Here is a 24641-nt window from a genome sequence, read left to right as displayed (position 1 = left end):
AATCAAATTACACTTGTTCCAAATTACATCAAAATACAAATTACATCAAAATATCATATCGACAACATACAAACAACTTAGTCGATAACATGTAATCGGTGGGTCTTCAACGAGCTCATTTTCCCATATTAAATTGGGAATGTTCAATGCCATAAATTGCAATTGCCTTTACTGTCAAGGCCAAATTCCAACTTTCAAAGCAATATCATATTGAGCTCTAAGCCATTGGCGACATCGAGGAACCGGACAATCTTCAACAAGTTCAACATTGACAAAATGATTTCCACCAACATGTGCGCTACCCAACACTTGGGTCACTCTCTCAGGATTTTCTTGGGTTCTCAAATGGCATGAGAAGGAAGCACCGACGAGCTCCTAAATGCATAAGGACAACATTAAATCTTGAAGCAAATAAGTATCCAAAGAAAAGGCATGCTCATCCACTTATTTAAGGGTGTCGTAACCTTTCTTCATGTAGGATTTCCTTCATCGAATAAAAAACCTCACTTTGATTGTACAAAGTACAATAAAGGGGAGGTTGTCGATAAGCTCTTCGCATAAACTCCTCCTTCTCATCTGTGGCCATTCTTCTTGACTTCTTCCTAATGCAATGCAGAAAGCTCTATAACCGCTAGTTGCCATCGCCAACGGGGTCATGGACTCTAACAATGTATTTATGCATTTCTTCGGAATATCCAACCCGTAATCCTTAGGACCCTCGTCTTTCCAAAGTCTAAGCCATCTCTCACATTTAGGTGGTGTGGACTGTTTTGGAGAAGGCTTATTTCGTGGTGTGGTTGTTTTTTTGGTGTTTTGGGAGAAGGTTTATTTCTTGGTGTGGTTGTTTTGGTGTTTTTTGGAGAAGGCTTATTTGTTGGTGTGGTGTAGATGTTTTGGGTTGGTAGTTTTGGAGAAGACTTCTTTCTTGGTGTAGTGTGGATGTTTTGGGTGGGCGTAATGTTTGGTTGTGACGAGACCCACTCTTCATGGTCACGTTGAGAATGTTCAAAATGAGATGGATCTCGCTTTGAAGAGTTATCATCTCCAGTTTGAAGCTTTCTGCTGCAGCTACCTTTCGGCCGACCTTTGGTTTTTGCTTCCTCACAAGGCGTACTAGCCATGTACTTTTCTGGGTACGGCAATCTCCATAAGCTTCCTAATCATAACCCTCTGCTCTTCTTCAGAAACCATTGCAAACCTATTCATGAACAAGTCCATCGAAGGTGCAACATCGGGACCAACACCCACTGACACATTGGGAGAAGCAGACAATGTTTTCCAAAAGGGGTCGATAGCAGTCAAAGGGATGGACCGCTCTTGCTCTTCAAACTCAATTAATTCATGAGCACATGGCAGTCCATGGCTCGTGCGCAAATAGCACCAACACCTTATCTCTCCATCTTTAACACGCTTTACGCGGGTATCTATTTCTTCAAATAACAAGTCTAAACACTTGCGTGAGACAAGGCCTCTGAGTTCACGAAACAAAGGAATCCGGTGGTGGTGCTGAGTTACAATCATACTTCTCTCGAAGGTAGCTCTAATTTCGGACATCTGGATCTCTAGAATCGGGTGGATTAAGCTAAACATACTCAAAAAATCATGACAGTTTGCATTTCCTAGTACACGCTTCACCGAAAGCATGAGACCCTTCAACTCTATTGGTCGTTGTACTCCCAAAGTGAATGTGTTGGTCACCCAACAACATACGAATCGATCAACCGTGAGGAAACCAAGTCTCTCGCAAATAACAAACAAAATTGGAGTACTTTCGACCCCTCGTAATATTTTTCCAAATCATCCCATCTACTGGAAAATAACCTCGTCTTCGATTTGACTACGTTGTTCCACGAGAACTGGGCCTTCTCTACAAGTTCTCGTAGTTGGAAAAATATCGTAACATTTTGAAAAGGCCTTGCGTAGCGATATACCATCTACATAGATGCTTGTGTGCGTTAGGAAAAACTCGTCGGCGCACTCATCGGGGGCTAAGTCCCCGGTCGGACCGCGATCACAGATGGACTTATGTCACCAAGCAAGCCACTAAAATGATGCAGGGCCCACTCATAGTCGACTGTTGTTTCAGACTGAAGCAGCACCTGACACACGGTGAAAGATTTCCACGTTGAAGTCACCCCAACAAACTGTACGAAAGGCCACCGATACCTGTTAGTTTTGTAGGTAGCGTCTAACATGAAAACTGTTGGAAAAGTCCGAGCCAACTTAACACCTTCTGGATGGGCCCATAACAATCCCGTTATCTCCTCGGTATTCTCATCCTGTCTCAACTCCTCAAAATAATGTTCTTTTGCTAACAACTCACGCAATCTCTGTAATTGTGTGAGACCGTTCATATCCAATTTCCTCACCTTCTGCCTTGCAGTGTAGACTTGGGATATACTAGAGATGTTATCATGATACCTATTCTTGATGGAATCCAATATTTGTTTAGGTTTTATTCCACACTTACTCATCTCGACAAATACTTTCGAACTCGAACGGTTAGTCGAGTAGCAAATGCATGTCCTTCAAGGGTCTTCGCCAATGGATGGTTGTGAACACCATTAAGAATCCACAATTTTCCAACTATCGACAAAGATTGCCGCGTTGGAAAATACCTTTTAACTTAAATGGACATCCCGATTTCTTGGTTCCCGACCTTCTCTTATTAGCCTTCTCTTCCCTTCCTTCTTGTGTGACCGATACACACCCGAAAGCACTCGCAGTAGCCAAATTCAATCTTGCTACTTTCGGTTTCCTTTGGCACACTCCGACTTTTCAATGACCACAACAACATTAACTTGTCTTCCTCTAGCGGTTGCCCAATCGATTGCCTCGCCACGTGTATGAAAGACCTAAACACATAAAAACAACAACTATTATTAATACACTAATAAAATTATATTTAGAAAATTTTAAAAAAAAAAATGAAATCAATGCCTACTCAATCATACCTCTTCCGTAGTAAAAATTTGTTGTATCACTTAAAATCGGTTGACAATCCACATCATTCGAAGTTTGCGTAAGATCGGTTCCCTGATAGCGGCAAAGAATTCTACATATAGAAGAATAAAACAAGAGTCTCAAACAATTTGCATTTAGTTTCAAAATCGACCCGACCATGTAGTTTCATCAAGAGTCCAAACGACCGCCATGTAGTTCTACGATTGTAATGAAACGACCGCCATGTAGTGCTATAGTGTAATGAAACGACCCAGCCATGTCGATTCCTGCGTGTTCTCAAACTACACCGCCATGTCGTTCCGTAGTGTTCTCAAACTACAGGCCCATGTCGTTTGATAGTGTTCCCAAACGACCCAGCCATGTCGTTTGGGCTCGGATTTTGCATTCATTCATTTTGCATCCATTCATTCATTCATTCAATCAATCAAGTGTTTTGTATTCATTTTAATCAAGTGTTACCTCATTATTTAGGTTTGCATTTTGTCGTCGACGATTTCTCGGAATTTCATTTGCTCGACTTGTCCCATCTTCAAATTCTTCACCTTGACCTTCAACATTTTGTTCCACTTCTTCACTTTCAACATATCTTCTATTTTCTCCTTCTCTAATTTGTTGTTCTTCTCTAATTTGTTGTTGTACCTCAAACATTACCTCAAATACTTCTTCTTCATCTTCATGTTCCATTTAGAGAAACTTGAGTGTGTAGAGAAACTTGAGTATGTAGAGAAACTTGAGTATTCTATGTAAACCCTAAACTCTAAACTGAGTAAATGAGTATTCTATATATATTTTGAAATTTTGATATATTTGAATAATTGAATGAAATATATTTGTAAACCCCCAAACTAGTTTATTATTTACAATTGAATAAAAAAAAATGGAAAATAACAAGTTTAGATATAAAACAAATTATTATTTTAGATTTGGATAATTTAGTGAAATATGTTTGAAATTAAATTTTTTTTATGTCACATTTAAATTTGTAAACCCTAAACCCTAAACCCTAAACCCAAACCCCAAACCCCAAAACTAGTTTATGATTCAAAATTTGAAAAAAAAATAAAAATAATAAGTTTATAAATAAAACAAATTATTATTTTGAATAATTAAGTAAAATTTGTTAGCACGAAATTTGTAAACAACTCTAAACCCTAAACCCTAAATCTCAACCTAGTTTATGATTCACAATTTTAAAAATAAAATAAAAAATAATAAGTTTAGATATAAAACAAATTATTATTTCAAATAATTAAGTGAAATATGTTGGTACGAAATTTCTAAACCTTGAACTCTGAACTCTAAACCCCAAACTAGTTTATGATTCACAATTGAAAAAATAATAATAATAACAAGTTTAGATATAAAACAAATTATTATTTTAGATTTTATAACATGTTTGATTACATGTAACATGTTTGATTACATGTTTTAACTTGGTTATAAAGATACTATGTCATAACAGATAAAGAGTGTAGAGTGCATGTAGTTTTATTGATGTAATTGTGTTGTTTCTAACCCAATTTTTTAAATCGGATTTCAATTTTTCTAATTCAATTGAAATCGTTTGAGTGCATTTGGAATCGTTTGAGTGCGTGTCCACGTCGTTTGAGTGTATACTCAAATTACATGTCCAAGTCGTTTGAGTGTATACTCAAAAACTACATGGACAAGTCGTTTGAGTGTTACTCACACTAACACACAAAACTACGCCCATATCGTTTGGCCATGTCGCTTGAGTGTACACTCAAACTCTGGCGGCCATGTAGTTTGAGTGTAAAACTCAAACTACGCTGACGACATGTCGTTTGAGTGTACACTCAAACTATCACCATGTCGTTTGAGTGTATACTCAAACTACATGACCGCGTAGTTTTCAGTGTACACTCAAACGACATGGGTACACTCAAACTACACGGCCATGTCGCTTTGAGTGTACACTGAAACTACACGGTCATGTAGTTTGAGTATACACTCAAACGACATGGCCGTGTAGTTTGAGTGTACACTCAAACGACATGGCGGCGTGGTTTGAGTGTTAGTGTGAGTAACACCGAACTATGGCGGCCATGTCGTCTTTGAGTATACACTCAAACGACTTGGTCATGTAGTTTGAGTGCACACTCAAAACGACATGACACAGTAGTTTGAGTACACACTCAAACGACATGGACACGAAGTTTTCGTGTTAGTGTGAGTAACACTCAAACGACTTGTCCATATCGTTTGAGTATACACTCAAACGACTTGGCCATCTAGTTTGAGTGTAACTCAAACTCAAAGTAACACTCAAACGACATGGTCATGTCGTCCCGAGTGTACACTCAAACGACTTGGCTTAAGTCGTTTTACGTTTTCACTCAAACGACATGACCATGTGCGTTTACGTTTACACTCAAACGACACCCACCATGTCGTTTGAGTGTAAAACGTAAACGACTTTGGTCAAGTCGCTTGAGTGTACACTCGAGCGACATGGTGGTAATGTCGTTTGAATGTAAACGTAAAACGACCGGGAGGGTTCGTTTTGGCGATACCGGTTGAATTGGTTGCTGGGCTTGGGCTTTATGGCAAATTTGTAATATGGCAAATTTGTAAAATTTCTTTTTTTTTGAGGGGTTGCCCAATCCAATTTGATGAGTGCCCAATGGAATCACCTTAAAAAAAGTGGGAAAGGTGGGGGTGTGTGGGGAGAGAGACAGGAAGTAGGTAGTTCTGGAGCTTATGTTGCACGGACACGGATGCGGCGACTCGGTTATATCTCAAAAAGTAGGACGCGGATGCGGCAAAGAACGCAGAAATTAATTAATATTTATAATTTTATTTTATATAAATTAAACATTAAAAATTAAATTAAATGTATCAACATTCATAAATTCAAAACTATTAAAGATAAATAGCCACAAAATTAAGTTTAATATTTCCTAATCAAACTTTAAAAACATGTAATAAGTCTTAACAAAAACAAAAAAAATGAAAAAATTGAGTTTTTTAATATTATTTTAATTTATTTTTTATTTTTTTAGGTCAAAATCCACGTTCTGACTGTGTCTTGACCCGCGTCCGATTTAGTTGCTTAAGAGTACGGAGCTGTTCAAGCACAAATCAAATGATGAAGAAACTTGAATCTAGAAAACAAATAAAGTCTTTTTCTTTTTCCTCTCTCCTCTGTTTTATCTATTCTTCTGTCATAATAGATCAGCAATCCTTGGAGAAGGGGGAAGAAGTCTTTCAATATTATTATTTTTTTAAAAAAAGATGGTGGGATTAGACAGATCCCCACTTGTATTACTTTCTAAAATAAGTTACGGTTACAACCTCCGTTACAATTTGATTAAGAACATTAATATTACATAGAGGTGGAATGAAAGAAAGATGATCACCAGGAGAGGGAATCGAAAGCTTTACAATTTGATTAAGAACATTTGGGAAGAAGTCTTCTAAAATCATGTAGGATCCATGTATAAGCTGTAAGCATACATTTGTGTCATTCTCAACGTCGTTACTGTCACAGCATTAGCGAACTTTGTGGTGTAAAAGTTAAAAAAGGATTTTCAATGAACGGTTTCACATTCACATCTTGTGATCGTTGGGGTAAAGTGGTAAACAAATGAAAGGTTGTGTAAGCGACATGAGAGAAGCTTCTAAGTTCTAATTGCGTATGTAAGGCAAATTGGCATGTGCAATACAATCGCACTAGCTATGACCCATGGCTGAGCATGAAACATGACATAGCAGAGGCTGGGAAGGCTTGACGCAGACCACTGTAAGTCTGTAACCCTTCCAAGTGAACCTCAAGTTTAGGGAATGCTAGGCGTAGGCCACTGTAACTTTAGGGAACAACTTTATAAGCCAAACATTATCTGAAGATCAACTTTCCTTCCTTTTTATTTTCTTTTTCAACAAATTTTTCTTTTTTTGACACACCACGTTTTGAAAGCAGTCTCCCTAACAGCCAAGAATTTACTGATCTTGAGCTCTCTAGTGTTTTTAGTTAACCATTATGTAACACTTTCCATCAAAATTAACCATCCAAACAGGCAAACATAAATGAAAAACCTTTATATGGTTGGGGAGACGAAAATATGACAAGATGTGAAATATATATATCCATTTGTCTTCCTTGAACCATACACAAGAAAAGAAAAAAGGAAATTTGTATACAATCAATGTCAATGTTCAAGATCACAAAACTCGTTCCTTCTGACAAGGAAGCTGCAAGCAGCAGTGACCCTGTGCTGATAGAAGCACAGCCCCTGTGGTGATAGAACAGCCATCCCACTCCAGGTGTTTAGTACTTCACACCACACAAGGCTTTCTGTCACTCTACATAAGTACACAATGTCCACGATTTTACACAACATGGATCAGTTTGTCTTGCTTGCAGCCTCTTGTTTCCATACAATTTATCTATATATGTCACATTCCTTCACTTTACAACATAAGCGAAAATTCTAAATCACTTCTGGAGCTGGTCGCATGATCAAATTAACCTCGGCAAGGATGATATTTTCTTGCTGTCACTCTGCAGAGGGTGAATCTTCCATGATTGTACACAACATGGATGGGTTTTTCTTGCCTCTTGCTTGCGTATAACTAACTATAAATCTCAGAGTCCTCCACTTCACAGTAAACAATCAGGGAGTATGAGTGGCCATACCACGTCAGCTTCTGGAGCTGCTGGCATGATCGAATAAATCAAGGGATTCATCCACTAATTTTACACCAGAGAAGCTGTAACCAGTCATGAGAAAGATGAGCTGCTAAAACTGTTCATAAGGCATCCCTCCATCTGGAATGCGCAACTAGTTGATGCTACTGAAAAATGTGCAATTTGAAATTTAATACACCTCGGCAATGTCATGTAGACTGATACACACCTCTCGCTTCAAGAAATTTGAGTTCGTGAGCTTATAATCAGTAAGATCCAAACACAAGAAATTCAGCTTTCTTCGGTACAGAGTCGTATATCCAAAAGGTTAGCATGGAACTTGAAGGATCTTGTCAGCCAGGAATTAACATGCGGATGCATGTTTAAAATGTCTCCTATCGCATAGGTGACTCAGCTAACTGTTAAAGCACAGGAGAGGTGTTATTGGAATATCTGAGAGATGATGGTATCCGCTGTAACACTTGTGGGAAATCAAGCTTCTGCCTTTTACTTGAGAGAACATTTAAGGATCTGAATCAAATTTCAAAAAAAAAATAATAATAAATAAAAGGCGGGAATAACTAACATTGGAAATTGGAATAAATCAAAACAGTAAAACTGAATTCTAAAAAACTTCCCAGCCCCACACCACTCAAAAAAAAAAGATCCTTCTTTTTCATGTTGAGTACTTGAATAATTGAGGTGATTTAAAGCGGGAATGGACGGCTCCACGCAACCACTCCCACAGATTTATAACTTGGTGACACAATTCAGTCATTGGCCCAAGCCCAATCGTATTCAGAATAGCGAAAGAAAATAAATAAGTAAAAAATCCCAGGTAGCAATATTGGCCTTCTTAAAACAAATTTATGAATACAGTCGGATAAGCTCAAATTGATAACTGGAAAATTTTGTAAAACAACGTTTTTAACTTTTGTTACCCAAACGAAAAGGTTTTTTAATTTCCAACAATTTAATCTTTCAAAAGAGGCCATCTACAGTTGAACAATGTCCATTCTGACTTTCCTAGGCATATTCTCCACATCAGCTAGTGCTAGGGGAAAATGAGGGCCTTTCCCAGGAGGACGCCGAACTCCAAGTCTGAATAAGACTACATGAGTGCTTTGATGGCCCCAAAGCACCAAGCCAAGGCCACACACTGGAATTCAACTCACACCCTAACCGCAATTAATTTAATTTCAATATGTGAAACCCATTTTACTACCATAAACAATCTCCATGTTATATGATTTCCTCATCTACAATTATTATCACCCAGGATCACCTGCAAAAAATGTTGTAAAGCTTCAACATTTAATCTTAATTCATGTTCTTCGTTATAATTCAAGACTTCTTCTCTTCAACGACCAGGCTGTTCTCAACAACTTTGAAAGTGAATGTCAACCATTCCAACTTGGACTAGCAGGGAAGGCGGTCATCAACTCTGACCAGAGCTGGAGGAAGCACAGGTAAAGATATACTAGAACAGGATTAAGAGAACAAACAGATAGTATAGAAGCTCTGAAAAACACAGATCACTATAAATGCCCAAGATTTCCTCCGTACACGGTTGGTCCTCTTAGCTATGAACCTATGACAATTCTGCTTGTTTTGGTATTCTCTATATATTTGTTTTCTCCAACGACCTAATTCTGTCTTCTTCAATTTTTCACACTTCAGGATTGTAAGTGTACAACCTATGGTTATCTATGAGGAAATCGAAAACTTTTTTTCCGAAGTAGTTGTGAAATGAAAGAAAAGCAGGTAAAAAGAAAAACAAAACAGAACAAAAAAGAGTGGCAATGTATGCACCCACTGTATTGATGACTGAACCCACTTTATCACTAAACCCACTAATTAAATATATTGCAACCACTTTATTAAACCCTCAAATTTTCTTAACCAATTCTTACTCTCTTTCTCGAAACAATTACTTTCAAATTTCAATGAATCCTCTAAATTAACCGAGTTCAGCGAACTAAAAAAAAACACTTGAAAATTGAGTTTCTTCATTTTATCCAAACCAATTTTGTCCACTGATACTCTTGACTCATTGGAGAACATTCAAACTTCAAAGCACTCAAAACCACTGTTCTAAAAATCGGTCTAGGGCGGACCGCCCTGGGGCGTCTCTCTAGGCTAGGGCGGTGCCCAACCGACTTCCCTAGGGCCCTAGTAGTTTAAAAAAATCGGTGAACTGACTAGGTGGGTTTAGGGCGGACCGGATTAGGCGGGCTAAATGGCCTCTAAAGGCGTCCAGTCAAGTTTTTTTTTTTTTTTTTTTTAAATGATTAAATGTCAAAAAATAAAGGCCCGTGTAGACTTAAGATTTAAATGAGTTTAAAATACTTAAGTCTAATGTAAATTATGTCACTGTAACAAAGAGTATGTTTTTATATGAAGTCAATATTCTTCAACTATTACACATTTTTGTAATAAGTATTTTTGTTTGTGTTTAGTTTTTGAATTATGGTAAATGATTTTCTTTATTTCTTGTAGTATATGTGTATATTACTATATATATTAGGAAAAAAACCCGCCTAGCGCCTAGCCCGTCTAGGCACTGCCTAGAAAGCCTAGGCACTAGGCGCTCTCCCACCGCCCGACTACCGCCTAGCGTTTTTTAGAACACTCCTCAAAACTTGAAATACCAAATGAATATTGAGATGTTATCGTGAAAATTGGTGAGTGACAATTTATAACTAAATTAAGGGAGTCCCGTTGATGAAAAATGATGAAATTGACCTGATAAGTTGTGCTTAAGATGGTACAATTAGATTATATATATATATATATATATATATATATATATATATATATATATATATTTGATTTCTTTTTGATAGTACATCTATCTATTTGATTAAAGGAAAGAAGATGACAATTTATCCAAAGTGGGTACTGACGTGTTGTCAACAATAGTGGGAATATTTTCGTCAATAGAGCTTACAAGGTTTTAAGTGGGTTTGGTAATCAATATGGTGGGTGCACATATCACCACCCTAAAAAAAAGTCAATATTGGAATCTTTAACACAAGCAGTAGTATCATTTTTTTCCAAATAGATCAAGCCTAAATTAAATATCCCAATGCTTGTTGTTTGTCCCGACATCCCAAATTTATATGCCCATTTAGGGTTTCCTCCCCCCCGGATTTAGGGTTTCCTCCCCAAACACACAAAAAAAATGCAGTCAACCCAAGTTGACTTTTTTTTTTGTGTATTTAAAAGGGGGGAACTAGTTAACCCTAAAATAATAGTTAATTTGACTTGTAGCTGAATTGAAAGAAAAAATTTCACCAACGGTGCCAAATTTTCCTTACTCCATCAGTGTTTTATTTCCTCTTCACATATGGCATATTGTATCAGGTATTAGGGGAAGCAGAACAAATCCAATTCCACATTCAACCTATAGATGCAAATAAGCAAAAGAAACAACAAAAATTGCATAATGGCAACTGTGAAAGTATTAACCTGGGTGATTCCGCGTGGTTTTGAGCACCTTGTGCAATCATGGCCTTTAGACTCCCAAGGGCCTCTTCAGAAGCCTGTCAGAAAGGATAACCATTTTGTCTATATAAGAATCAAAGTACATCAGGCAACTAAGAAAATGTGAGGGTCGGAGGGCATAATACCAGCATCTTAGCTTCATCCCATGTTAATCCTACACTCTTGCCTAATACCTGTCCTCCTATTTCTACCTAAAAAGATAATCGTCAACCCCAATTAGAGATCAGATTACAATCAAAAGAGAAGAAACGAAAAATGAAAAGATTATGAATTCCATAATATCATTAAGACTTTTGACGTATTTTCTCAAAAATCAATAAAATTGAATTAATTAAACAGGCATGTTAAATTTAAATCAAGAAATTAGGCAGTAATCTGGATGGTAACTAAGATGTCGCAACTAGGTTGACACACTATGGCCATGTGCCATCCTACCTCTTCCTTCTTGAGTAAGGCACTAAGGTAAGCAAAGCTCCAGATGTACCAAAAACATTTACATATCAAGTCATAAGTAAATTTAAATCCAATTAAAAGAATAAAACAAATAAAAATAAATAAAAACTAAACGGAAGCGCATATTAACTGACCAACGGAAAGATAATTAGGTAGAGTTTTCTATTTCTAAAAAGAAAGGACATGCTTAGGTTTCGTTTTCGATCACATTTTCTTCTGGTTGGTTTATATTATTTATTTATGTTCTTTTTTTATAAACAAAATATAAGATACCAATATCTATGTCCAAATTACATAAACACCCAGGAATTCAGGCAGGAATTAATCTCCTAGCACCACGGAACCGCTAACCCCTAACAACCCCAATTTCTTACTAACCCAGTAACATGAAAGTAAATTACAAAGTTAACAAAAAATAATACAACAAATGTGAAAAAGGAGAAACAAAAGTACAGCACAAATCCACTGTACTGCCACCAGGCTGGCATAGAGGACCAACATATTTATTTGCCGGGGCGCCAGAAACAAAAGTAATCTTTTTACCAAAAGTCTCCCATCCACTAGTGATACCTAAACAAACAGTGATCTTTTTACCAAAAGTTTCCCATCCACTAGTGATACCTAAACAAACAGTGATGCCAAAAGAATTTGTAGATTCTTTTGATCAACCATGTCCTCTCTTCCTCCCTCATACTTTTCCGCTGCCAACTTCCTCCACAAATGATTCTACTTCTCCATACATCCAAACCCACTTAACTAACAAACCAAGATTTGTTAGTAATGTTTGCAACCCAAACCACCCTCTTCTTTTGCAAGGCACACCCTTTCCTACTTGACAAAGTTGATTTTTGACTTATCACCCTCACTACCCCATAATGTCTAGACAACTTTCCCAAACGTCTCACCCCGTCCACTCTCTCTATATAAACACTAAGCTTTCTACCAACCAATATGTTACTTTTTCTATCACCTTGCTCCAAATACCTCTTAATTTGTTTCGGTTCCCAAGTAAGTAGTTGGGAAATGAATCAAACACAACACCCAAAAACGCTAGCAACCTCCACAAAGTTGACTACCACACCCACACAAAAGATCTTAGACTTGGACAAGAACGAAGGTTGTTTAGGCCTTAGGGCACAAGCTTTTTGCACCATTGTGCTAGCGAGGAAGATGGTATCATTCACAAATTGCAAAACTTGCAAGTCTGAAATATAAATCGCTCCCATCCCGATTTAAAGCTCTAAAACCATTGAGTATACCTTCACCAACTAAATCAACTAAGAGGTAGTCATCCTACCCCTAGAAGTCCAGAGAAAACCACATCACGGGGGTGGTCTCCTGCTTTCTCGCCTACAAAGAGATACAGGACATTTCGATAGAGAACCTTTCCCATCATTCCCAGTTTTTCAAAAAATAATTAAGTTTTCATTAGGTACAAGCGTTTGTAAAAAGTACAATATAAGAAGGATTGCATCCAACGCATAAACAGAAAAACAAAGTCTACTGAGCTTACCACAATACTTTTATAGATTTTGTCAGGGGGTGGGGGTAATCAAAAGAGTGTATGTTCACTCCTAACACTAGATGGTGACCAATTGGCTAAATTGAGCTTTATTTATGACTATTTCTTATATTTTTCATTATTGCTCCACAATTTCTTTTTTTGGGAGATGCAAAGATGTTTTGTATATATTAAACTATGATAGTCCGTTTTTGAGTGGATTTATTACAACAGTTTATCTATTATCTTAGATGAAACAAGGGCAAGCCAAAATCTCAAAACTATAAGCATACTTCTTGCAGAACACTAACCTGTGCATGGAATTCTTCTTCAAGTACTGAATGATCTTGAAAAACTAGAGAAAGACCTTCCACTGTGCACTGAAATATAGAGGTTAATAATAAAGATATCAGTAAAGACTAAAGACACAATAAATAGTAATAAGCAACTCCCTAACTGGTGGTCTAAAATCTTAAACGATTTCAGGAGCTTCCATATTGAGAATCTGTAGTTAGATGGAACTGTTTGTTGTACTTTGCTTAGGCTCCTACCATTGTAAATATATAATTTTAATATATACTCATATGCCTTTTTGGCAAACTATGGCAATATACTCATCATCAAAAGTCCATTTTACAGAGCAGACACGCGCATACAAAGAAGAAGAAACAACTCACTAGTTCCTTGAGGGCAGAAACCGAGCTCGTTAATCTCTTAGATCCTTCCGGCCTTGGGTCTGAAAACCTGGATGATTCCGGTTTGAAAATTTGCACAAGATCCTCCTTTATGGGTGTATGATAACCTGAAGATTTTGTATCACCTAAAAACCCATTTTCCTTCATGTTGGGAAGCATATTCAGGTCCCCATGCGCAGATATAGGATTGGGTAATACATTTGACAAATATTTATCTGCAAATAAGAAAGCAAAGAGCATTGAGTGATAAAAAGTTCTCACCAATAGACGATGCAAAATGAAAGAAGTGAAATCCTGATTAAAGAGGTTTAAGGTTTTCGACCAAAGAGGTAATAACTGATAAGTAACAGATCAATGGTTGATTTCGAAAACCAAGACTATTATTTGATTGGAAAAGGGAAAAGTTTATTAGAGACAATGAAAAAAAATGTAGGCCGGGATACTATAAAGGTGCAACACAAACAAATATAGATATCGATTACTTAAACAAGACAAGACAGATACACATTTAGCCAAAAGTCCACCCTCACCGTCAATACAGTAATCTTGCAGGGTGATACCAACTGTTTGAAGTGCCTCTTGTTCCTCTCAAGCCACATGATGGAAAAAGGAACAATTTCAATAATATGTGATTATGCTTTGAAGAATACACCTTCAAGTGATGAGGCATCCATCACCCCAACAAAAATGGAAGAGGATAAAAAGCCCAGAGAAGCCATGTATAAGGAGATAATTAACTGATTCACCATCAAACAAATGAAGTAGATGAAAATTCATGAATGCTACTTTCTTCTGAATGAGGGACAAGGGAAATCAATTAAGGACAGCATTATCTCATGCCCATCTCTAACACAATACCAGATGGAAGGGCAGTTGAAATTGACAAGTAAGCAAAACTACAAGGTCTAGGACTTGAAGATGATATGCTATCAGATGTATACCTGACGTTCTTTTTCAAATTTCAGCAATAGTAATTTGACTCGTTTGTTTCTGGACCTCCTTTTCACCCATCAATTGAGCATCATAATTCTACTTATTTACAAACTACTAATGAACTAATGAGTAATGACTTCCCTCATGACATTACGGGTGCGTTTAACACCCCTTGGAGCGTCCCTCAGGCAATCCCTTTGGCACAATTTAACTCTGCTCCAGCTTGCCGATAAGCTCCAAAAGATATATCCCTGTTTTTGGAATTTGGTAGTCATCGTCGCTCACATTTGAAAGGTCTCACCCCTAGGGTTCAACAACTAAACCTTTGTTGAAAACCAACTTGCGGATACAAAATTATGGCATTTTTAGTTGAAATTTGAAAAATGCAACAAATACCACTCTCCATCACTTGTGCACCTTTGCCTCTTACACATTTTGAATTTTGAATCTTGCCTCTTTGATCTTTGCCTTTTCAACGTGCCGTGCCAAGTGCCTACATAGTCTTCATGCGGACCAAGAAGACTCAGTTTGATTATTTTGTGGCGATAAGAGACTCTTTCATGTAGTGTTCTACCACAGTTTAGGTCATGCGGTTTTCATTTGTTCCATTTCCTTTAGTTGTATTTATAGGTCATCTGTACTTACCCATTTTATATAATACAATTTTCCCTCCATTATAAAAGGGGCTATTCAAGAACAGATAAACAGTACTGTTAAACTAAAATATATGAGACCCAGATACTATCAAACACAGTTCCCTCAATAAAAAAAGTTGCAGCAAAATGATGACGGCAAGATCATATTCAGCCAGAGTAACGAAAAATAAATATAGCAAAAAAACTTTTAATTTCTTACTCGCTAAATTCCTAAGAGCATGGTCAGCAGCCTGAAACTGTGCTTCTCTCCTTGTTTTACCGATTCCCTCGCCTATTTTCTCTCCAGTAAACCAAACCTGCAGGAAACAAATGGCTCAAACCAAATATGACATATGAGTAATCCAACAAAGTAAACTTACACACTTGAATTGATATTAATCAACCAGAAAAGGAAACTTGTAAATTAACTTGATGTGTCATTAATTGAAAAAACAAGACAAACTATTCAGCTAAGAGGTTGCATAAATGTGACCGAAAAATACTATACGTAATCAAATTATACACACACACACACGTAAACAAAGGTACAGGAACTACATGGCTGCAAACACCAGATTAGACTGAGCATATAGGTTTTTAACACATGATCAGATAACCATCGTCCCCGATCTCCCATTTTAATACCCACTTAAATAGACCAAAAGCTGAGTGACATTGACAGTGTACGGGTATCAACTTATCGGTATCCAACGCGTACAAAATATCAGACATGGCGAAATACCAAAAACTGAAACACAGCTTCCATTGTGTTTGTGTGTCGTATATGAGATGGATATGCATCCATCAGTCCGACATGGAATCTTAAGAAAATATAGTGTCGACGTTACATGCCCAAAAGGAATGAAAGTCAATATACACAAAATAACGGGTTATACAAACATATAAACGGTCATTAATACAAAAATAAATAGGTAGGCGCGCGCGCACACAAAAAACATGCACACACCACTCATATTTTTGAGTCTGGAAGTTGCAGTTTATAAAACATTACAAAACTACTTTATAATCTAGATATTTTCAAATAGTCAAATGCATGAAACAACCTCAACAGAGAACTGCAATTCTGTGCTAGGTACCAAAGCTGGCTTGAATTCCACCTACAATTAATTATCAGATACCCAGAAAGGACCTTAGTTGTATAAACGGATAAAAAAGATATAAAAATAACCCAAAGCTTAAGCTCTAAAGCTAAGCATCCACTAAAACTTTCTTAATACCATTGTTCTACACTTTCTTGCAATATTTTGCAGGACTCCAGCAGGATGTTCCCCATTGTTTGAAAGCGGTGGGTCCAAGGGAATATCCTCACCTATCGAAACAAAAGACACCATAAAGAGAATGTCAACAAAAAACAATAGCTCATTTCAGATTTAGTTAAATAATAGATTGCTTGCAGAAAAACCATATGAACCATCTAGCGAATCATCAAATAATATTTAAATATCTGTTACAAAGGTGTCTTACAAAAAAGAAAACTCATTAAACATAGCATAGCTTTAGGGGTGCGGTATTTACACCCCACTTAATGGGATCGGCACCCCTTTGGCAAAAGGGTAGAAGAATAATGGTTATTCCGAGTATGTCCCATCTTAAGCACCCCAAGTGTAAAAAGTGTTACGGCAACCAGGTGCCATGAGAACCAAATTCTCACAATAACTCGCTGCCGCGAGAGCCAAATTCTCACAATTACTCTCTACCGCGAAAACCAAACTCTCACAGTAACTCTTTGTCGCAAGAAATTTTAAGAATTTTTTTTAATTGTTTTGCTTACCCACGGTAGTCATAACCCGCGAAAGCTGAAATCTTGCGGCCAATCCCTACCGTGAAATCTATGTAATCTATAAAAATTACTGTATTTACATAACTATGAAGTACAACAACACTAAAGAAAATTGCACATAACTTTCCAAGGACCAACACCATAACCCAGTACACCCAAGTACCCCACCCTAAAGATCAACAAATCCAAAAAACTGAAAAGACCCAAAAAACTGAAAAGACGAAATATCCCCCTCCACCAATGACACACCCCACCCCACCCCACCCCACCCCTAAAAGTAAAAAATAAAGAAAAAAATGGCATCCCTAAACCAGTATTATGACCTTGTACTTCATTCCTCCTCTTTTTCCCACCGCCATCCTCCTCACTGCTGTACTTCACTTGGCTCATCCTCATCATCATCAATTAGATCATTGCAGTACCTACTTTGATCAGTTCATTCTCCCTGGCTACTCACTTCCCTACTTTGGAGTTCTCTCATCCCGCAACCTCATGATCTATCCCCTATTGGAATCCACCTCTGCACCCCACTTCTTGCCGAATCCAGAAATCGCTCCTCATCTTTTGCTTTGCAACATAAATGCCCAAGTCCCAACTAAGAATACCATTATTTAATTAGATGAATTTGCAATTAGATCGTTTCTTTAAAAATGAGATGGTATAGAGTCTTGGGAATTCCAAGAACAACAGTCTCTCCACTACCCATTTATCCTCCCAAAATCAAATTCCAGCCCAGTCACCTAAACCATACCTGATCTCTCTAGATACCCTTCCACACCCCATCCCTGTAAGGTTCTGAAATATGACCAATGTACCCACCTAAGTTAGTCTCGCCAAATCTAGATTTGACCACTCGCTTCCATAAACAATCACGCTCCTCCGCAAACCTCCAAAGCCATTTGCCAATTAAGGCCAAAGTGAACTCTCGGATCCTCCACAACCCAAAACCCCCGTCTCTCTTGGACAAGCACACACTCTTCCAATAAAAGAGGTGAAACCTATCGTCCCACAAGCAGTCCCTGATAGTCCCCTCTACCCTTTTTACCACACTTAGGCATCAGAGAATGAAAAATATTTTTTCCGACATATTAACTATTAAGCATGGCATGTATGAATATATTACACATTTGAATTTTCTAACATTCAAATCCAATTTCTGCTTAAACCTTATTCCCTAATATATTTTTGCTACTTTTATTTCTCATCATCTCTCCAAACACACACATACTCTTTGTTTGGTAACACACTCTTGACAGGAAGGTAAAACCTTGAGATATACATACTCCTCAAGATCAGTACCACATCCAAAGAGATTGAAACAGCTTTCCAATTTAAAGAGGTAGATTTGACACAGGCACCTCCTTAAAGAGCTGTTGGTTTTCCATTTCTTTTTCCATCCTATTATCTCCCTGTTTTTCATTTTACAGAAACAACTATGTGTTCTTCAGTGCCTAATGTGGAGGCATGATTTTCTAATTTAAAAAGTTGTAGTAATTTCACAACATTTAGAAAGTTATACTGTAGCTATTGATGTGGCCCAATCAATATATATCGATGACTGGATCAGTGTCAAACATAACTATCCATGTATTTAAAAGATGCATACTCTTGAGGATTAAGGCTTACACCTCAAGGCGACTAAAAAATTGCCTTGAATAATCAGCTAAACAATGGAAGGAAATTTGCAAATTTACTGGTAGAAACTCAAGTTTAAAAGAGCTGAGAAAAGATTATCACAATTGTGCATTACACATCCCGTGTCCTCTAAGAATAAGCAGAGAAGTCATCAAAACATGCTGTTAAACTTGGAAGACACACAGTCAATTACAGTCATTATTTTCACATTCAATCATGATCACATCAAGGTCTACCTGAAAAGGAACGATGCTTCGGAAAAGAATGGTTTGGTCTCAACCGATCATCTTTGCGATGTGCCTACAAAATAATTTATCTTTTAGATTGTCCTGAGAATCACAGATCTTCACGAAAATGTGTGACAAACTCAAAGTCGAAGAAGAACAAGTCATTGTCACTTACCAATCTCTGATTCTCATAAAGATACCTATCAGACGACACAGGACTCTCCACTGGACGAAAAAATGGTGGATGACGAGCTCGGTGCTTATCAAAATGCTTGGGTTCTGATTCTAGAGGAAGCTCCTTCTGTACAGGCTTGGGTAATGCCTGGTTCAGCTGCCTTGAGCCACCTTTTTCCTCCAACGACGGCCAGCCTCCACGTGGATTCACTGTTGGTGGAATCGGAACCTGAAGCGGGGGAACTGAAACTTGGGGTGTTGGTCTCGTTGGAAAAGGAGGTTCACTTAAGATCTGATCCCTGTTATCCTGTCCATGTTGCAATATGAGAAGCCTTCTCCTCGTGTCAGGATCCAGTTCAGATTCTGGCACCTCACCCTCTTCTCTAGCTGGAGAACATTGCAAACTTGGTTCTATATGACCTAATTTACTCAATGGCTTAACTGATGAAGCTGCAAGAGGAAAGAGATTACTTTGACCAGGTATCACCAAGGGAGTTTGTTGCAAAGTTGTACTCGATGCAGAAGCCACTGTAGGCTGGAGTGAGATAGCGTGTCTCGGATCCAGATTACTAACAGCAGAAGAAACCGAAATTGCATCCTGACAGAAAAAATGCAACATAAATTTACAACATGCACAACAGCAAAATAAATTGACGAGAATAAATTTATAGAAAAATAGGCGTTCAAAAACAAGGACAAAAAAAAAGACTTTTAGAATATTTTAACACCTCGTTTTTTATACTAAATTTTACTTATTCAGCATTCAAAGTTAACATACACAATACAAACAGAAACAAAAAGAAATATTTTTCTTTTAAAATATCGGCTTCATATAAAACAACATCTTTTAATAAAAAATAGTAACAATTAGATTTATAACCTTTAATCTCCTTTCAGCCTCAACGTCTGCCATGCCCTCAAAACCTAGTGGATCTTTGCTCGAAGCAGCAATATCATCCTGAAAGTCAATTATTCAAGAGAGAAAAAATAGCTTCATACAAATAGAGACGCAAAAGAAATAAATAAATAAAAACATTTTTGATAGATTTAACTCCAAATCCATCAATATGTTTAGGAACTGGAGAGACTGTACATATCCAATAAGATGAACGTCAACTAACAAATTGCCATCTTTCCTGGACCATTCAGGTTCACTGTATTTTCTCACCACCAAAATCCAAGAAAAGGTTTTGGTCATCAAAAGACCAGTTCTAAGCGCATTGGGAATTTACAAAGCATGACAGGTGAAAGGTGCGCCGGTCGTCACCTTCCCTTCATGCCAATGGCAGTTAAATTTTCAATTCTTTCCATGTTTTATTTTTCATTCCACTGTTCTTCTTTATCGGTTTTTTTTTTTTTTCATTTGCAAGGGGTGCACTGCAGTTCGTTCCTTAAGCATGCTTACCTCTGAAGTCAGATAGTTGCTCACATCGGGAGCAGATGAGAATTCTGTTAGATCATCTTCATAAGAAACTTCACAAATTTTCTGTAGAAGACCCTCATCGAAGTCCCTAAATTGAAATTGAATTGGCCATGGTAAAATTAGATACTGACATTGCCAGAAACTAGATTATAAAATACAATCCAATCTTAAAGACAATGAATGCAAAAGCTTAAAAGGAATCTTTATCCAAAATTTACTTTTCCTTACTTGAAAAAACCACCTCTAACATTGCATGCAACATTTCTTGCCACGCATAGAACGGGGATCACATTGGCTGCCTACAAGGAAAATTCAGTCAATTGTAATATAAATCGAAGGCAAAGAAAATATGTTTCAAGAATTGATAATAATAAGTGTTTACAAGCCTGGTATACCTCAGCTTGAGGAGCATAATATGGCGCAAATGCAGGGACTACATGTACCCGAGGTTGATCTTTCTCATCCCACACTTTCAGGCGATCATCAATCACCAATGCCATCTTAGGATGGCAGATCCCATCGTGAAAAACATTATGCAGGGACTTTCTAGAGCCTATAATCAAAAAGAGAACTCTGGTGGGTAAAGACCACAAGCTTAGATAAATAGGAGAAGAAAATAAAATAAATGCTCGATTTCAGAAGAAAAGGCTAGGGTAACTGGTTTCAATCTTACTGATACACAACTATAGTTTAATCACATATGATACCATACCATCACTGAGATAGAGGTCACGCAGATTACTAGAATAAGCAATATGCAACTTACCGGCCTTGACACAAACAATGCGGTCCAGTAGTTCCTTTGAAATGATCAAATTAGAATCTGGGTCAAGAAGCCTCCACATTTCTAATGCATAATCTCTTTCAGCCATAGTGCAAACATAAACTTCAAAACGCTTGCGACCTCTAGCAGTTAAGTAGCTTCTTAGATCTTCCCATGCAGGTCTCAGCCTTACAAGAACACTTGTGTCACGAATCTATGAGGTACAAGTGCTTCAGGTTACTTACAGAGTGAAAAATCAAAGAACATGCAGAATTTATACAAAATATAACGGAAACAGCAGTACAAATATACTCACACTGATTCCGTATATACAACAGCCAATAATTACATGCTTATCAAACTAGAAAAACAGTAAATGAGGTCTATCAGGATATCTCCATGACGATAATTATTTCAAGTATGACAACTGAATCTACATTACAACAACAGTAACTTGTATAGACGTACATGATTGCATCATGTGCATAACACGGTGCGTCGGGAAAAGCCCAAAGTATTCCTTCTTTCTTTTCAACATACATAATATTAATGTATGTAGGAACGAAAGTACTAAAAACCGTTGGTTAAAACGACGTCTTTATAGAAAGGAACCAATAAAATCATGTTTTCTCTTTCTTAAAAAAATAATAATAAAATTTGAAAAACTGGTGAATTACGGAAACATTATGCCGATGCTATTTCAGAAATCAGTAGTTTGTAGGGGGGGATTAAAATACTAGATGAGTATCACTGTGTGCTAAAGGAATTGTTGCTTCTGGCATAACAGCCAAACGATACGCTGAGGAAAAATAATGATCTATATCACAATGCAATTGTATAACTATTGCAACATTCGAAAATGATGATTTTCAAAGGATAAATACCAAATAGACTTTAATAATCAACATCAATTTCCCTTAAATGAATATTGGAGTACTCATCCACTAGGAAAAAATAAAAGGAAAATTCCTGAGGGAAAGTGAAACATTCAGGTCAAGTGCTGCCACATTTGTTAGTCAAGTTTTGATCACACAACCATATAGAAATGACATGCCAAAACATTGACTTAGAAAGTTAAATGGGAAAGGTGTGTGTGGTGTTGTCATCAGAACTTATTGATCATTGCTGTATGATGTGGAGTCAGAAGAGCACATGAGAGAAATCCGGTGAACATACCAATGGATTGATGCGAGTGAGTATGATGTTCTTTTCCCTTAATCGTATAATTGGGCGCACAATTGGCTGATGATCTTCAGACAACGGAGGAACGATCTCGGACTGAACTTTGACCACCTTACCATTTTCTATAACTTGGTCGCTGTCCACATATTGTTTCAAGATATTCTTGTCATCCTGATATCGTTTTATCTCTGCCAACATGCCAGAAAGACGTTGAGCGTCCAACTCGCCTGTTATTTTTCGCTGTAAGGATTCAATACGATCCTCAAACGAGCGCATTGTGTTTGCAACTATAAGTGTTTCATCAAGATCAAATACAATGCCAAGACATCTAAGGTTCAGCATATTAAGACAACAATTGTAAAGGCCCGGAGCAGCAATAAATCCCCAAAAGCATGAACTTCGCCTGGACGGCATGGCCACCAAGTGAAGTTCGTCCTCTCCAAGCGGCATCACCGCAGTCTGTAAGTAAGACAACATAAGCGGCAAATATTAAACATGGCAAACTAAACCCTCACCCAGCAAAAAGGATTCTCTAAAATCTTTTTAATTCATAATAATACCAAAAACAAGATTCATGATAAATTCAATGACATAATAGAGCATATTATTTAAATCGTCTAAATTTTAAACTGAAGCATGAGTGCAAGTCCTTGTTTAACCAAAATTGGCACAAAATCAACTAACAAGCATGATCCAAACCAAAGTTCAACTTCCAGCACAACAAATCCATTAGGGCTTGTGATTAATTAGTAGAAAAACAGCATCATCATCAATCTAATAATTAGTGATATAATTTTAATTGTTTTACTGATTAATTAATCCATAGTTGTACTGGTAAGGTATGATGATGATTATTAGTTATTACCTTATTCTCTCTGAGAAGAGTAGAATGCAAAACAAACAATGGTGATGAGTCGTGCGCGACGGATTCCATTTTGAAGCAAAGTCCAGAAGTAGGGCCTGTAATAGTGTGAAATACAGCCAGTGGCGTACATCTCTCACTCGGTTGTGAAAATTTAGTGATTCTGATTTCCCTTGATAATATACAACCACTGATTATCTGATGATACTGATTTGAATTGTTGTTCTTAATATATATTTCTACTTCTCCCAATAATGAATTCCCTTGATATACCACCGTTTTCATCATTTTTCTTTTTTTCTTTTTTATATCAAATCAAAATCCAAAATATGTCCTTAATTGATTAACGATGTCCTCATAGATCCATTATTAATTTTTGAAAAGTTTAGATCGGTTGGTGTTCAAAACTAACTTCTTTGATGATGATGATTTTAAAAGGTTAGGTGAAAAGGGATGAACGAAAAGTAAACCCTAGAAGAAAAACAAATGAAAACAAAGCTGCGTCCGTGATGAGAGGTGGAAGGATAAAGGAAAACGAGACAGGCTATGGTGTTTCGCACAACTACGGGTTTTTCGTATGCCTAAGTCGTGTTGGGTTTAGATTGGTGCTCAACTACTGTAATTTTCCAAATTTCAGATTTGTTTTTTTGTGGTCATAGGGTCCAATGGGTATCCGATTACCCGGAACCGAAACCGAATGTTCTGGTTCTAGGTCTTAAAAAGTTAGACCTATTTAAAATATATCATTAAGAACCGAACCGATAAAGAACCGAAACCGTAGAACCGAATAGGAAAAACCTTAGATACCAAAACTGATTATTATAATTTCGATATATAAAATTTAGTATTATATTACATCAGGCCTTCTCTTAAACGAATTATCCGTTAATGGATATAGTGTCTTGAACAATTTATATAGTGTCTTGAACAACTTTTTCATTTACGCTTATTAACATAGTCGTGGCAAGAATCTAAATAAGTTATTCAAGACACTAAATAAGCTGCGTCAAGTCACTATATAGCATGTCGGTAAATGGATAATCCGTTTACGAGAATTCCTGTATATTATATTTAAGATAATCAAACTCATACATTATAATATAAAATATGTTTTTTACGTGTAAAAGTCTATTAAATATATATAGTATAATAGTGAATGTGTATTGTTAAATGTATATTTTATAACAACATAAAGCTAGGTTCAAAACCCTGATTTCGGTCTTTATTAGCCAAAAATC

The 24641-nt window shown here is 37.0% G+C and overlaps 1 protein-coding gene across 6 annotated transcripts; it reads right to left on the bottom strand.

Moving 5' to 3' along the window:
* Positions 1 to 7104: 7104 nt before the first annotated feature.
* CPL1 (C-terminal domain phosphatase-like 1) lies at positions 7105 to 23897 on the bottom strand. Of its 6 annotated transcripts, XR_015193173.1 has the most exons (19): positions 23407 to 23897; positions 22536 to 23000; positions 21363 to 21573; positions 20992 to 21149; positions 20825 to 20895; positions 20579 to 20684; positions 20054 to 20131; positions 19645 to 19771; positions 19175 to 19560; positions 19009 to 19072; positions 16575 to 16666; positions 16401 to 16454; positions 15557 to 15653; positions 13751 to 13983; positions 13385 to 13453; positions 11245 to 11310; positions 11084 to 11157; positions 8898 to 9066; positions 7105 to 8143 (listed from the first exon to the last, which is right to left on the bottom strand). XR_015193173.1 is itself a non-coding variant. In XM_086557625.1 (18 exons), exons 1-18 carry the CDS (start codon positions 23689 to 23691, stop codon positions 8035 to 8037), a joined length of 2745 nt encoding a protein of 914 aa, XP_086413751.1. In that variant the 5' UTR covers positions 23692 to 23897; the 3' UTR covers positions 7105 to 8034. The 6 variants fall into 6 exon arrangements, 4 of the variants coding, with proteins under 4 accessions (XP_086413751.1, XP_086413750.1, XP_086413752.1 ...); XR_015193172.1 differs by having other exon boundaries at positions 19175 to 19771; XM_086557625.1 differs by lacking the exon at positions 8898 to 9066.
* Between the last annotated feature and the right edge of the window lie 744 nt (positions 23898 to 24641).

This window comes from Coptis chinensis, chromosome 4 (genome assembly GCF_015680905.1).
Source record: "Coptis chinensis isolate HL-2020 chromosome 4, ASM1568090v1, whole genome shotgun sequence".
NCBI lineage: Eukaryota > Viridiplantae > Streptophyta > Magnoliopsida > Ranunculales > Ranunculaceae > Coptis > Coptis chinensis.
The sequence above is the reverse complement of the archived record's forward strand: the minus strand, read 5'-3'. Positions and strand labels throughout refer to the sequence as shown.

Excerpts from the sequence above, each read along its gene's own strand:
- CPL1 (XM_086557624.1), bottom strand. The coding sequence starts at position 23,691 with ATGATGAAAACGGTGGTATATCAAGGGAATTCATTATTGGGAGAAGTA. Across the intron at positions 20,896-20,991 it reads ATTATGCTCCTCAAGCTGAG|GCAGCCAATGTGATCCCCGT; the intron begins GTATACCAGGCT and ends TTTTCCTTGTAG. Across the intron at positions 15,654-16,400 it reads AATTGCAGTTCTCTGTTGAG|GTTTGGTTTACTGGAGAGAA; the intron begins GTTGTTTCATGC and ends TGTTTCCTGCAG.